This window comes from Anabrus simplex, chromosome 1 (assembly GCF_040414725.1).
Source record: "Anabrus simplex isolate iqAnaSimp1 chromosome 1, ASM4041472v1, whole genome shotgun sequence".
Classification (NCBI taxonomy): domain Eukaryota; kingdom Metazoa; phylum Arthropoda; class Insecta; order Orthoptera; family Tettigoniidae; genus Anabrus; species Anabrus simplex.
Genome location: NC_090265.1, coordinates 90,858,587 through 90,874,555, shown reverse-complemented (window position 1 = coordinate 90,874,555; position 15,969 = coordinate 90,858,587). Strand labels below are relative to the sequence as shown.

General features: G+C 38.4%; 1 protein-coding gene across 3 annotated transcripts in view; it reads left to right on the top strand.

Moving 5' to 3' along the window:
• The window catches only part of ple (tyrosine hydroxylase ple), a 39,522-nt gene that overhangs the window by 3,311 nt on the left and 20,242 nt on the right, over nt 1-15,969 (top strand). For all 3 annotated transcript variants that reach the window (XM_067156390.2, XM_067156383.2, XM_067156376.2), the window contains exon 2: nt 14,059-14,170. In XM_067156390.2, coding sequence (XP_067012491.2) covers nt 14,059-14,170 — 112 coding nt within the window. The remainder of the gene's footprint in view (nt 1-14,058; nt 14,171-15,969) is intronic.

The window sequence follows — 15,969 nt, the reverse complement described above, 5'->3', positions numbered from 1 at the left end:
CCTCATTATTTTTCTTCAACTGTCGCGGAATGGAATTAGGTCACGGAGATTTAGTTTTATTCGGTTTGCGAACCAAAGCTATCTCCATAAAGGCCATGAAGGACCTTGGAGGTGTTGAAGGTAAAGGCTTATTCGTACCGTCGACACTAAGTGAGATAGAGTGGTTAGCCCATATAAAATAACCTATTACTCACTTTTGGTGTAGGATGACTGAGCCTCAGGGAAATTTGCCACTCCAGAAGTGAAAAATCTTGCTTTTTAAATATTTCTATTTCCTGGCGGGGAATCGAACCCACGTCCTGCTAAGTAAACCGAACACACCTTTGCTCCATCGGCTAGGCAGCCCCTGGTTTGCAAAGCAAACAGTACTTATAACAGTTTTCTTTCTAATGATAGCCAAAATTGATTATTCCTTCCCATTCCCCTTCGAAAATGTGTCTATCTCAAGTTGGTGTTGAACTTCAATAATGTTATTTTCAAGAAAATTCCATTATTTAGTATTATTGAGTAACAAGAGTCAATTGTAAAGAACTTATTTATAAGTAGGGGCCTGTGGTGGTTTTTGCAGAGTATCAGAAGCCTATTAACGTAAAAGTGACGATCCTGGTCTACAGAACACTATTATCTGCGAAATTCTACTAGAATTAATTCAAGAAAGCACTTTGTCTAAACAGGAAACAAAGGATTAAGTTCGGAAAATATGCCGCCTTCCAATCGAAAAATTACCGCCCACCCTTGCATATTACCCAGCTCTAGTTCAAAGTTCCTGGAGAACGTGGTATAGAGCATGTATGGTACTGCCAAAGAGGGATACTGCTTTGTTCGTAGAAAAACTACAATGAACCTTCTGTTAACTCCAGCTGGTGTAGATGGTGAGATTCGCAGTCTTCAGTCCAGCTGAACTGCGGACTTCCTCCGTGGCGGAAGCGTATGCCCAGGAGCGCGCCGCACCATTATCTTGTCGGCACCTGAGCAGTATCAGTGAAAAACGCTTCTGTATACAATTTAGCAGCTACAAGTCGTTTCTTGTAGACTAATTTGTATTGTATCTTAGCAGCTAGTTCATTTCTCTAAACAATACTTCACATGATTCTAGGCATTTTCAGTTAACGTTGTCTTACGGATGGATTTCCTTCCAAGATTGATTGAAATGCCTGGAAGAGTAATGTTTAGTTTGATTTTTATTTCCAAAGTCTTTGCAATAAGTATTGGGAAACGTGTGATATTTGTAAATCCCTTCATCATAATTGTATAAATCATTCTACTCCTATTTAAATGTGGCAAAGTATACTAAAAAGTTTTTTGCCTAACTTAAATCGAGATATTTTCAAGATGTTATAAAATCAGGTATTGGTTATCAAACGATATAAAGCGAATTGAAAAGAAAACGGTGCAAGGGATATTACGGGCTATGTAATGTTCCTTAGCATAATATCTATCAGGCATTTGTTGGATTTGTGCACTATTTAAATTGGTACGCTTCTTTATATTCTTAATTTTGAAAGTTATAACTTTCATCCTACTCATTCTATTATATAAATGCACAGCGACTTTATCGCCGATATGAAAAATGGATTACGGAGATTCTATTAAAAATTATCCCACATTTATTCTAACAGTTAAATACTTATCGCCATCGGAAAGTTTGACTTTGAATAAGCTACATAATTTCATTGTTTAAAATAGTATTAAGGAAGAACAAAGTCGTCGTGAACTAATTACGATATCAAAAGTTTCTGTCTGTTACTTTCGACTAAGATAGGTCAGTACTTGATGAATTCATTTACAGCATCTCTGAAATCAAGTCGTAGGATATATGACCTTCAGGATACACATGTGGGCAATTGCAGGCAGTCTGAGTGTTTCTCTGGGTGCTTTTTGTGAAGGTGGACTACGCCCCAGCCACTAGTCTTTAGTGACGCAGAACTTGGTAAATAACTTGCGACCTAGATTCTATCTGATTCTGTAAACTTCTTAACTATAAGTGACAGCAAGAACAGTTTCAAGGAGACTGTCTGTGCCTAAAAGACACGTTTCATATGAAATGTAGGTAACCACTCATAACGCGTTCTATTGTTAGCGTTTAACTTCGCCAATGAAATGCTCTCGACGCGCCGCAAGAGCTGTTGATTGCCCGCCAGTCCGCTATGACATCGAGTGGTGACGTTGTTTTAAACCCGATAGGTTTTTTGTCAAGCAAAAATAGACGTCACATACATATGTTTACACTAGAATGGATAAGAATTATCTTAGTTGTGATCATTGATGTGATAAAATCAACCGGGATTTTAATTTACTATGTTACTTCTCGAATAATGTTTATAAACTCTCCCAATGAATGGAGTTGTTTCTGACGTCCGTAGGGCCCCAGGAATAAAAATCAGCGAATGCAACCGTCATTTCTACTTACGAGTAAGGGGATATTTTATTTATTCAAACGTAAGGCTTTTCTTAGGAAATGCATGGTTAAAGTTATTCGTAGGTAATTCCGTTAGTCTTACATTATGTTGCAGGAAAGTCAGAGGATGGAATTAGAAACTAACTGGAACTTAATAGCAGTAGGAACAGAAGGGAGAAATACTTATTCTATTGAATGCTTCTTGAACATTCGCCAGTATCCAGTAATGCTTATCTCATTCAAGAATAAGTCAGACTTAAAGAGAAAACCTAGAGAGGAGTACTAATTGTTTCAAATTTACATGAAAGGGAGGAGATTAAATTAAGGGCAAGCAAGATTTTTTTTACACTTTTTATCGACAGTTCATATTGTGATCATAGTCAGTGGACCTCCAGTTTTACGTGGAATACGAACCACATGGAAGCATTTTTATTTTTTAAAATCTACGCGCATTGGTTGGGATTTGAACCGTGTCCACATCGATGAGAAACTGGAGACAAGATCACTCGGGTATCGCACCGCTAGTAATGGGATTAACTACTGGAAGTAGAAAGGTTCGTCTATAACACACAGTTTGCATTAGAATGTTCAGACCACCAGGTCGCAGAGCTCTAAAACTAGACTGGATAAGCAATGTTGAATTGTTCAGCCCCTAACCAGGATCACTTTCTGATATCCCCTGTATTTCCTGCACCTACTGTAGATCAATATTACGTCGGTATGATATTTCAAATACAGAACACACGTCCTAGCCTTTCATATATACCAAATTAATCTGATATCTGCCATAATTGCCGCAGATTACCAACAATCATTTAACAGAAAGAGGAAGACCTATTATACCCAGATATAGCAGATTGAAACGAAATCGGCAAAACTGATACCGCTGGCAGTTTTAAATTAGAATATCTACATTATATTCACCAGATAAAATCAAAATTCTTTAAATAATCAACCAACATTAAAGTGGGATAAGTTTTCTTTAACTTCAGGCTATAACTTATTGGATTGAGAGTAGTGATATCCCGCGAAACGAAATTTGAATCTTAATTCATTACTCGACCTCCACCATTTTCATATATAGTTATGGCAATGTTTTGATCCATCTTATCTTACGGAATGTAATGCACATCAATACATCACCAGCTGAAACCGGTAGAAAAACATGGGAAAGGAAGGAATAATCTAGTTTAGGTTTCTTAGGAACCTTTCAGACATAATTACTATACCACATGGTAAATATTTCGAAGTGAATGATGTATTTATAAACTGTTGTTCATCTTTCAACTAAGAGGTTTTTGCTACAAGGTCTGTTCTCCATTAAAATAAATAATTTTCCTACTTCCTTAATATTTAGATTACGGATATGTTTGTAATCCGGCGGATTTAAATTTCCGCTTCTTTGGCTGTAGTGAACTACTTTATTTTTCCAAAGGCCACTCCTGTATCAAGGACCTCTGGCTGTAACTGGTGGCAGTAATAAGCCGTATGTGAGTGGCCTTGTAGAAGCTTTCTATTCGGGAAATGTGGTGGCCTTTACGTGTGTGTGTGCGGCGATGTCCGTCAAGGTGAGACCCGTTCCTTCGCCTTGGATCACAAACCTGCTCTATGCACGAGGACTTAGCAAGTAATTAGCAACATCTCTTCAGTTCTTTAGAATTAGTTGAATCATTTCCTATGATATGCGTGGGCTGGTATCATGGTCACAATGCACAGATGTGATCCATAGCGGTAATTCCCATTGCCATGGACCTCACCCTTTCAAAGGAATGAGCGTCGAACACCGTTCGAATTAGTGCAGCCATCTTGTTGCTAATTTGCTGTTATGTTTTTTCTCTCGCTCCAGGCAAATACCAAATTGGTACCTTGAACGAAGTTCAGACACACCTCACCATTCTTAGTCTTGAAAACCGGTAATTATGTACAATTTAACAACCGATACGTTCTCGCAGATCATAAGTAGCTTATACTTTAGTGGTCTGTTTTGTACAAGGTCGTCATCTGGTTCGAGGCCATTACAATCATCTGGTTTGGTCTAAATTGGCTGCCTGAAGAACTTACGTTATATAAGAAAGGTTAACATTAATTTGAATATATAAAATCTTCTTTAAAAATAATTTGTGATAGGTTATAGGTTCTCGAAAAATTAAATTTGGAAGGATTGCATAACGTGGAGAACAATGGACAAAGGCGCTCGCGGGGTTTGAAGTACAGTACCTAGACAAATATGGAACATCAGGCCGAATGTATTTTTACGCAAAATAACTGCCTGGTTGTGGTTTTAATGGAATTATATAAATACATAAAAGGAAAGGATCATGATACTTCCAGTATTATTCCATTACTTTTATAGTCACAATGGAAAAGTAAAACATTGTTCTGAAGATAACATTTCGTAACTTAGTTCATCCTCTTATACCTCTGCTATAGCAAATTAAGTTTGAAAAGTGCCATCCAAGATTCCTGATGTTGAGAATTTTTTAAAATATTCAAGTAGATTGTGGTAATGACTCAAATTTTTCTGAAAGGCTCATACCATATTTTAACTTTTTTACGTAATGTATGAAATGATTTGAGTATACAGTGTTTATGGCTTACAGACAGGTGGGGTAGTTTCTACAGAAATGTTTCTTCTGGTTAATAAATTTCAAATGACAGCTATTTCTCGGTTCTCCATAACTATCAAGGGAATAGTTCTCTGAGAACGAGTGAATACAATCTTGAGATACATTTGTTCTTCGTTCCATTCTTTAGCTTTTTTATTTAATAGGTTCAGAAAGGTTCCATGCGCTGTCCCTCACCCAGTTATTCTTGCTTAATGTTGAGAAAATGTAAATAGGTTACGATACCTGTATTTTTTTCTCCAAATCATTGCATCAACACGCTAAAATATTCTTGATTCAGTCATTCACGAACATTACAGATCATAATTTTACCTCTCCAGTTTAGTTTCTCTGTTGATAATAATGAATTTGACTCTTCGCTTTTAATTATTTGAAAGAAATAAAAGATTCAGAATATTATGTTCGGGGTGTTTTTATTAAAAGCCTGCATAATACCAGTTGGGCCTATGAACGCCTGAAGTAATGTAACCCGCCAGACGTAGACGTAGGAAGTATTGCATAACGTAGAGGTCAATGGACATAGGCGCTCGCGGGGTCTGAAGTTCGTAGGCAAATACGGAATATTAGGCTGGCTTTATTTTCACACGAAATAACGGCCTGACGGTGGTTTTAATGAAATGATGTAAATTATTCATTTTTTTAAATTTTCTTACGATGATGTCGACTTAAGACTTGTTTCCTTTGTCTTTCATGTTCTCTTCAATTTGATATTCTTCGAACGTCAACAGCTAGTAATCATTGTGCAATAATTCGATATACAATATCCTGTAATGCATAGAATTCTAAAAGGGCAAGGAGTTCATCCGCACAGTGGACTATAAATCAACCCGCCATCAGGCAGGCAGCGACAAGTAAATTCACTTGGGGTGTAACGCACAAGGATTCATTAATAACCTTGGTGACTAATTGACTTCGACATTAGTAGTGCTCCTCTGGCAGTCTCCTTGTTCCTTCCACCCTTCTAAATTCACTGGAGTCTACCTGACGAATGCATTGTATCAATGTTATTCTATAATGGGAAGCAAACGAATTTTTTAGATATATCGACATGTGAACTCTCAAGGGCTTGCTGCATGTTGATGAATTATTACTTATCCAGAAATAGTGCTAAAGTAATATGGGTTGCTTAATAGATCTAGTAGATCTGTTTCTCTTGTTATAGCTGAAGATATTGAATTAAGATTCATCAAGCGGGTGAACTCTGTGAACTAATTAACCTTTAAAAGATGAATACAAGCTTAATTTCTCCAGTACAATGTAATCGTGAATTACTTTTTAAAATGTCAAGTCTAGCTGTATGACTATGTTCTGTAAATATAAAATCGATAAGTAATACTGCATGTTCACTTATTAAAAGTAGCGTTCATATTATTCTAGGTGCCAATCTGGTTGTTTCGCAGATCACTGTGAAACACGTGTATGTTTCTGCAAAAGGCACAGGATATTTCTTCAAAATGTACTCGTCATGAGGGAGAGTAACTATAAAATTACGTAATCGTTGTCAAACTCTTAACTATAATAGTTCATTTAGTATTGTGATTTTTCACTTATTACGTGGAAATGTTCTACAGGTTTCTAAGACTATCTACTTGAATCTCCTTCCATTTTTCTTTTCTAGAGGCTGACGTGTAACTGATGACTGATGAGGTTAAACAAATATGTACACATTCCTTCACGTAGCTTACTGTTGATAAGAATCTCTCCTGTCGAGGTTTTTAAAGCTAAATATGCCAAAGCTCCTCTTCTCTTAGCCTATTGTTGATCGACACTTCAGCGAAGATGGTTCAAGTTGCTATGTTGGCTTTCTGAGGGGTGGCATTTAAACAGCTGGATGTTTGTTGACGTAGTGGTTAGGTCGCTTCCTTGGCAGTCTCTCGCTCTGCTACGTAAACTCCAGGGCATCCGGCCTCTTCATAATCTAGAACACATCGTTCCACTCCTATGTCACATAGCGTATACATAGTCAATGATTTTTGAGCACCTACTTCAAATGCATTTACTTTTATGTTAAAAATCCTTATATTATAAATCAACTCATTTAATTATAATACTCTAATTACTAGAATTTAGAAAGTCTGATTGGCATCGAGTATAAAATTGGGGGGGGGGGAGGGGGTGATAGCCTAGTGGTATCGCCACTGGCTTCTCTCCAAGGCAACTGCGGTTTGAATCCCGCCCAAACCAAGGACATTTGTGATGAAAGTTGAAGTCTCTGTGGTTCGGATTCCACATAAACTGGTGGTATCGGGAATGTCATCACAATATAAAAAGTATCTTAAAACTACAAACCTCATTTTGTATTGCAAGTGATCCAAATTCCAAATGAATTCCTGTTTTGTCATTTCGAAAAATGATCGACTCAAATGTCCTTGTTCTTTTCGTCTTGGTCTATTCAAAATTGTTTGGGCTCAGCATTTCGTGAGGAATGATCCCAGTTTCTCTGACACCAAACCTATGTGAATAGATGTATTCAATACTGTATGATTCTGTGGCGGTTGGTAGGTGTGTGCGATGCGTTGTGTGTAAGTGAGGATCTTCATTAAGACTCGCACAAAACTGCCCACCCGGGAATCGAACCAGAGGTCCTCTGAATTGATAACCACTACACTAACCACTTGCCCAAGGAACTGAACTCGATAAATAACACATCGTCATTGTAATATCTAATACTCCAGTTGACATCTACGAACACTTGTCAGGGTTTTTGTCATTGTCGTTTACGAAGGGCTGCTTCCGTTATTGTGAAAACATTACTATTCTTAGAACTGTTTACTTAAACGCTTGTTTGCATAAGGAAACCAGAGAAGCTTTGGATAGTGTTAGCGTGGTTTAATAATTTGTTCAGTAATTAAGTCCTTAATGAGCTGAATGTCATCACTTGAATAAGGATGTCTGTAGAAATTAAAGCGTGATTACCTTCCAACAATTATACGTATAAGGTAATCTATTGTAATGAACGGGTAATTATCAACGTGGACATTTGAATAAGGCTGGGTGAAATACGTCTTGTCATTAATGACAGCTGTCTGGAATCAAAAATAACATGAACTGGTTTAAATCTTTCCCATCGAACAGGTTAACCGCCAGAAAGGCAAACAAGAAATTATCGTCCATTGGCGAAACCTTGTGGAACTGAATGAGGACAAGTAACTTACCTAATTATTATCTCCAGACAATCAGTTTAGTAAGAATGAGTCTCTATCATTTACACCTCGTGATAGGTTGAAATTTCAAGTTCTATTTTGAGTAGTGCAGTTGGTTTGACGCTAAAGTTTGCGAGATGGAGGCTTGACTCAGGCTGCGGGAATTTGACTTTACGAGAGACCTGTGCCGGCCCCGTGGTGTGTGGGTAGCGTGCCTGCCTCGGACCCGGCACCCCTTGGACCAAATGCCAGCCTGCTAACCATTCAGCGATGCAGATGAACATGGGCTCTATATTCGTCTGATAAAGAAGTGGAGTGTATAACGTTGATGGATAATGAGCTCTAAAGGCAGAGACTTGTAGCACAAATGATTTCCTGCGGAGGAACGCACGACTCCACTCACAAAGCACAACTCCCAACTGTACAATGGTGCAGCTTCACACTAGACTTAACTCACTGGGGACGACATTTTATCGATTTATCGCCCTACCGAGATAATCGCATGGAGGAAGAAAGTCTTTACTTTCAGAAATAACCTCAAATACAGGGAACTGTTGCTTCTATAAATTTCGATTGCCATGTGGGAGACAATCTCGAGTTGATCCGCTCTCCACTTGGAGCTCAGGTGGGGGATGTCTATCCCTCGGGACTTCTTCCCGGCATGCACACTCTTTCTCGAGAATTGAATCACGATCAGATTGAACCGTCCCAAGTCATTCATCGAATTTACATTGTAGTACTTTCCAGAGACACGCGTGTGACATTTGGAATTGTTCCAAACACTCCGAAGATATGCACTTGAACTTCTAGCAACAAGAACCAGTCTCTGTCATTGAATTATTAAACCCGGTAATTGCGGGGTGGATTGTTATGGAATTCTGTAACTTATCGAAGGTGAACTAGGCTCAAGACTGGCATGAGGCAGTTTATAATAAAGACATAAGAAGGTCAGAACAGTAATACGTGTCATTATTACTTGAAAAAAAACATGAGAATAAAACTTCAAAATGTCTTATCGAAACGGCTGGAGTTTAATACTGTTCAGGGGGCTGTATGCACGAGTTAATGTTCACGGCTTGAACCAGGACCCACTTTATTGATATAGAGGTGATCCTTCATTTACCAGCAAAGTGTCGTGCTCATGCCTTGGCCACGTCCAAAGCCACTTAATGAAATTGTCCGACTCCATGGCTAAATGGTTAGCGTGATGGCCTTTGGTCACAGGGGTCCTGGGTTCGATTCCCGGCAGGGTCGGGAATTTTAAGCATAATTGGTTAATTTCGCTGGCACGGGGGCTGGGTGTATGTGGCTTCCTCATTTCATCCTCATCACGACGCGCAGGTCGCCTACGTAAGTCAAATCAAAATATCAAGACTCCCGGCACTGAAAGGCATACGCCATTTCCATTTAATTTTCAATGAAAGTGACAAATTTGTTAGTTCATACTCGAAGGCTCAGTACAGTGTGCAAACACTGTGCATTACCAGAAGTAGATCCGAGATTACGGAAATGTCCCTACCAATGTGTAAGACTATTTTTACCCAGGAGTATTGAGCTCGTGTATTTCCCAGCTTTCAGCTGTCTGTGGCCTGTATATACGGAAATTCTACAATCGTATTAAGTACACAGAAGGGCAACAAGTGAGTTAGCGCACCTCGGTATTACCCAGAAAGATTTCTCAGTCCAGTGTCCTGAAAAGGTGTCTGGTAGGGTGAGATGAAACTAAATGGCAAGTTTTTACAGCCGTTTGCCTTTCCTGACGCAAGCCTCAGTTGAGGAGATAAACAGAGGTTTAATTGAATAATAATGATGGTGATCGTGATGATGATGGCAGACTGCAATCTAATATCTTGAAACTTAAAAACAGGTTCAATCAGCATGGCATGAAAATCATACTTTCCAAGACTATGGTGATGTCAGCAGGGACGAAGCATAAGAGCACTGAAATGTCAGGTTGGGAATAAACTTACGAAATTGGAGCAGGCAGATTATTTCAAGTATTCAGGATGTGCATTCTCCCAGGGTAGTGGTATAATAAGGGAGATTGAATGAATCTGCAGCGAATATAATGCAGTGAGCATTCTGTAAGAAATATTAGCTCCCGGCATGAACTGTCTTTACACCGGCCTGTTTTCAGACCAACTTTGCAGTACATGAGTAAAAGCTGGGTGGACTCAAGAGATATTTTTCCTACGTTAGAAGTAAGGAACATGGAAATAGCGGGGATGATCGCTGGTGCAAACAGGTGGGAACGATGGTAGGAAGGTAAACGGAATGAGGAAATAAAGACCAAGTTAGTGATGAACTCTATTAATGAAGCTATACTCGTATACTCGGGCTTCGATGGTGGGATCATTGAGGAGGATACGTTACCTAGAAGAATGATGGAATCAGTCATGGAAGGTAAGAAGTAATGGGAGACCAAGACGACGGTGGTTAGACTCTGTTTCAAATTATTTAAAGATAAGAGATGTAGAACTAAGAGAGACCATAGAGCTAGTTACAGATGTGATTGTGGAGGCGTTTAGTAAATTCAGAGTCTTGCAGACTGAACGCTAAAAGGCATAAAGACACAAGTCTATAATGGAGATATATAATTATATTAATAAATAATAGAGGATTAAAAGTTTATCCGGCATGTGTGCAGGAAAATTTTCAACTACTGTATAGTATTTTCTCGTCTTTCAGAAGACAGTAATATCAAGTGTTAGAACGAGTCTTTGAAGAAGCTAATTTGCTAACAAACAGGCAGCAAGGGCGTGTCTGTTACGGTACATCCGATCCATTAAGTAGTCTGACCATGCGGATAACGCGCATCGCACCGGCTAAGGAAATTGGATTTTGCACCCCCCACATTTCCAAGAAGACCTGTCAAGTGCACTGATAATGGAGTGATCAAACAAAACCTTTGACTAACGGAACAAGTAATGAATTGGCGTTCATGTATAAAATTGACTATCTAGACATTTTTAACGTGCGATTTCCTTTTCTTTTATTCACAATAATTTTCATTTTTTGAAGTAGATGGTGTACATGTATGGATATAATGAAATCAGATTGTTGAAAATAGCTTTTAAGTATTAAAAGGGAGTTATTATAAGGCCAACTGAAAAATTACGGTTAGAACTTGGCTGACTGGCTGAGATGATAGAGCATGAGCTTTAGTGATCAAGCAGGGGCTCGATTCTGAAGCTCGAATACTCCAACTTCGAGTGTCTATATTTTCCGATACATGAAACTATTCCTATGGAACAAAATTCCAGCAGCTCAATTTCTCTAAAAACTATACACGTAGTTACTGGGACGTAAAATCTACTTTCTCGCACTTTTCCCCAATTTATTAGACTGCTCTTGGTGCGAATTTGGCCCGTTTTTACGAATGGATGCCCGTCCTGACTCCAACCTTACGTGGAGGGTAGTATTCACAATGTTTTATTAAGATTAACAACCTCTACCTCAGAGCTAGAAGGAGTAACCTAATGCGACTTGCAAGTCCCCGGCCTGGCTGGGAATCGAACCTGGTGCTGTATGAACAGACGATCACGACACCGACCATTCAGCCGAGGAACCATAGTAAAAAAGGAGGTATGGTGCCTAAGAGAAAGCACAGCTTTAATCAGTATTCTTAGATCATTTTCACCCAATTTTTTTCCACCCCTTTAAAATAGAACAAGATGACTCATTCTTAAATAATTTCTTTCTGAAGTAATTTCACTAATATCAATGGAAATTTTTCACAATTATTTTGCAGTCCTTGCTGATGTATATCGCACCTGGAGCTTCCTTCCTTCCTTCCTTCCTTCCGAGTCCAACGTAATAACACACAATCGTCTCGTAAGCCAGACTACTGCTCGAGCACCTGCTCTATCCCACGTCAGCTTAGGTTGAGCAGGAGGATGTTATATAACGGTGATTTAAACGGTTAAATTCAAGCGCGGGCAAAAGCGTTATCTTTAAGTAAATTTTAACTAACTTTAATACCTTTATATAAATCAAACTCTAAAGTAAGGAAAGTAAAGCATTTGCTGCGGGATATATAACCTTGCTGGCGCAGTCAGTTTGTTTTTAACCTTCTGTTTGCAAGTTAGTTTCAACCCTAAAAATAAAACAGTGGTATTTTAGCACGTTTAAATGCGATGGTTCAATTTTGTTGCCTTCTGGCAAGATGGAGAACTCGGGTAGGACAAAATTCAGACAGCCTAGCATCTCCTAAGACTTAATGATGACGATGCTTGTTTTACGTGAACAAACACCTGTCATCGACCCGATATAGCAATCGCAGGGATGAAACAAACAGTATTATATTTATTTAAAAAACCAGTCCTAGTTGAAGAATAGCATATTCGAAACAATTTTTCGTGAAGACAGAAGGTCTGTGACCGTTGATATCATTCTCATAGTCACAGGGTTTCCATTGTTGCAGCATGGGATCCAGACCACAGGGATGTGACTTCCCATTTCTTTTAAATTCCTTAATTTAAATTCACTCGACTAACACGACCCCGAACTCCAATTATGATAGTCAGTTATTTTATACCACTGTTACAATAATTGGAGTACTGTTACTATTAACAAATTTGTTTAATAAAAGAGAATTAATAGAGAATGAAACGCACCATATTCAGTTAAGCAACTGTAAACGAGTAGACTATTCAAGGTTTCTGGAGTGCAGATGTGCAGCCCCAGTTGCTCAAGATGCATCTAGCCGCCTGTACAGCTCCGCCGTGCTCAATGCCACTTATATAACCGATCGTGTGGTCAGCAAACCTAATTACCTGTGTGACATGGAGTGTAGCTCTCTGTCACCTCGGTACAATGCCAGTCCTCGGCTGCAGTGTCACACCCACTTCTTTACAGTTATCAGTGTTATCACCTTGTCTGTCACCCACAGCTAACTCTTACCCACCAGATTACTTTAATGATCACATAATATGCCCGTTAAACAAAATCCATGATTAATGTGTAAAATATTTAATTCGTTTTGTCTCTGATGTGGTCTGGCGAACCGCTCGTAGCCCAGGATTCGGATCCTGGCTAGAAGAATTTCTATACATACATCCTGAACAGTGTACACTCAGCCTTGATTTTTGTAAAAAAAAAAATCCCAGTCTAGACCATTCTATATTTTTGGCTTCCCAGTTCACGGCTGGCAAATACCGGAAAAGAGCGTGATGTCACTATATTTTTAATCCTAATACCATTTCATCAAAGATGCACAGGTACAGCTGAACAGATATCGCATAGTTAATCATGTTTAAAATTCACCAAGAATACGAGTGGCGTTAACAAAGTTGCACAAACTCTCTTACAGAAAGGCAGTAGTTATGATATTTTGTACAAAGATCCAAATATTGTATAAAATATACACCTTTTAAATAATGTATTTTCCATTAATTAAATCGTATTAATGCAAGGGAACTTTGGAGCCACGCATATTTAAGAGAACTATTGGGGCCTACGTGGAATGTTGAACTGTCTTCAGAATGCCAGGCTTTGTAATAATGATACTTAACAGACAGTAGTTTACTCATAGGCTATTGCGTTTTTTATACACCCTTCAGTTGGTAGAAAGCCACATTTTTACACATTATTTATCCCAACGTTGAAATGTTTTATAAATTGAAGTTCGTACTAAAAGATCGTGTTCAAGGTCTTGCAGTGACATTCTCTCCAAGGCAATGCAACTTAAATTATCTGTTTGATTATTATGACCAATATGAACTATTCTAAGAATTTCTTTAAATCAGTTTTTCATTTCACATACTCGTAAAGGTAGGTATAATGGTTTGTTATTAAAACAATCCTGATACTTTGTTACTTTTAAGACTAAATACATTCGAAAAATTATAATATTTATGAAACTAATAAACCTTTCTTTTTCTGTGTGTTACAGAACGGATATCCCTCCCGCCGTCGCTCGCTGGTGGATGATGCCCGCTTCGAAACTCTTGTTGTGAAACAAACAAAACAGAGCGTACTCGAGGAGGCTCGCCAGAGGTCCAATGGTAACTACCACCACTATGTACCCTATATTATTTTGATGTTTCACCAATAGTTAATCGCGTTCGAAAGAATAAATGAGTAAGTTTGGTACGTTCATTAATAATGTATTCTGGACTTATGGTTAACAAAGAACTTGGTGCAAATGCAGATATGGTTTACGGATAGAAACGTAAGTCACTTGGTTAATTAATAACTCACCAATGAATAAGAAGTTGGTGTGCTAGCTTATTGTAGCCAAGACAACTGTTTCAGTCCCGGACGAATACAGTGGATCTCCCGAGATGGGAAAACCCATGTCATGCCATGTCTTTGAAAGGTTTCTACAGAATTCTACTCCTCCTACATGGAGTTTTCAAATTATTGTATAGTGGGATGACATATTAATGAGAAAAAGAGGTAGAAATTCACTCACCAATAGCTCGGGATGTTTGTCAACTCGAAAGACTTACGTTTGGACAGCTAAGGCCGTGTAATAATATTATTGTTGCTATTGTTAATTAGACATTATTTTGGTGGTATAAATAACGCATTGGCCTATCTGCTGGATTTGTTCTCGGACAGCCAAAGTTTAAATTCCGTGTTGGAATATTCGCTTAAAGAATCCTGAAACATCAGGAAGAAAAACATTTTTAGAAATATTTGTTCTGTTTACATTCATTTCCGGATCTTATGGGTGCATGTATTCCAACTGACTTCAGTTCAAAAAGCGCGAATGACCAGAAGGATCCTGAATGTTTAAAATTGACGTTTAAAACGAAAATTTGAAAAATATTGAAAGAAACTACTAAACTATTATGCTTTAGGAGTACTGCAGGTGATAATTTAAAGTAAGTCACCGAATGTTTAAAAATGTCAACTTTGCTGAAGTGTTCACAAAATTGTATTCACTAGGAAGTTGTAGTAGTTTACGTGGATGCTGGTACATAAATCAGAGTAAATTCCAAGTTTAACCAAAGTGTAAGACATAAAATAATATCCTGGATGATACGTCTTTCAACTCCAAGGACCACGTACAGAATACCTGAAGTTTTTGACATCTGTCTTCAATTTACCTGTAGGGCACAACAAGGATGATGCTAACAACACCTTCATTAACTGTAACCACGTCACTTAGGGCTTCCGTGTAATCAGCAAAACTACCACAAGCTGTCTTTCACCTGAAGACTGCAACGCTTCTGTGTGCATGTGTATTACTGTGTGATAATTTTGTTTTGTGTTGCATGTTGTGTTGCACAATTGTCTTTGCTTTGCACATGTGATGTTTTTATTTTGTGTAAAATTTATCTCTGGGCGAGCTACAGAATCGGCTATCTTCAGTTTAGTGTACATTTCCATCAAATTCTAAACAAGTCAGGGATATCGAAATGGTAAAGAAGAATTTGATATCCATTTTAAGATCAATATTAGTGGCTTTACTTTTCTGTTTCTCAACAATACTGTTCAGTCAGGACAATGATAGTATTTATATATTGCTTACTAGTACAAATGTTTTCATCCTGTCGAGGACTGGGGACTGCAGGAAACTGAAACTTGCCAAATATTGTTTATTAGCCTGATCAAGCTGGTAAAGGCGTGCTTGGTTTGCCTGGGAGGGAGTGGGTTCTAAATCACGAAGTCGAAACATTTAAAAACTGTACTTCCACTACTGAAGAGGCTTGAAGGCTCAGCCAATCTACACCAGAAATGAGGACAAAGGCTGTGATTATCCCATTTAGTACACTGGTTACAGAAAGTTATGTTCGTCTTCTAAGAGCTTCCCTGGCCTTGCTTTGGCGAGTCTCCCCGGAAGGTTGTAGTCTAT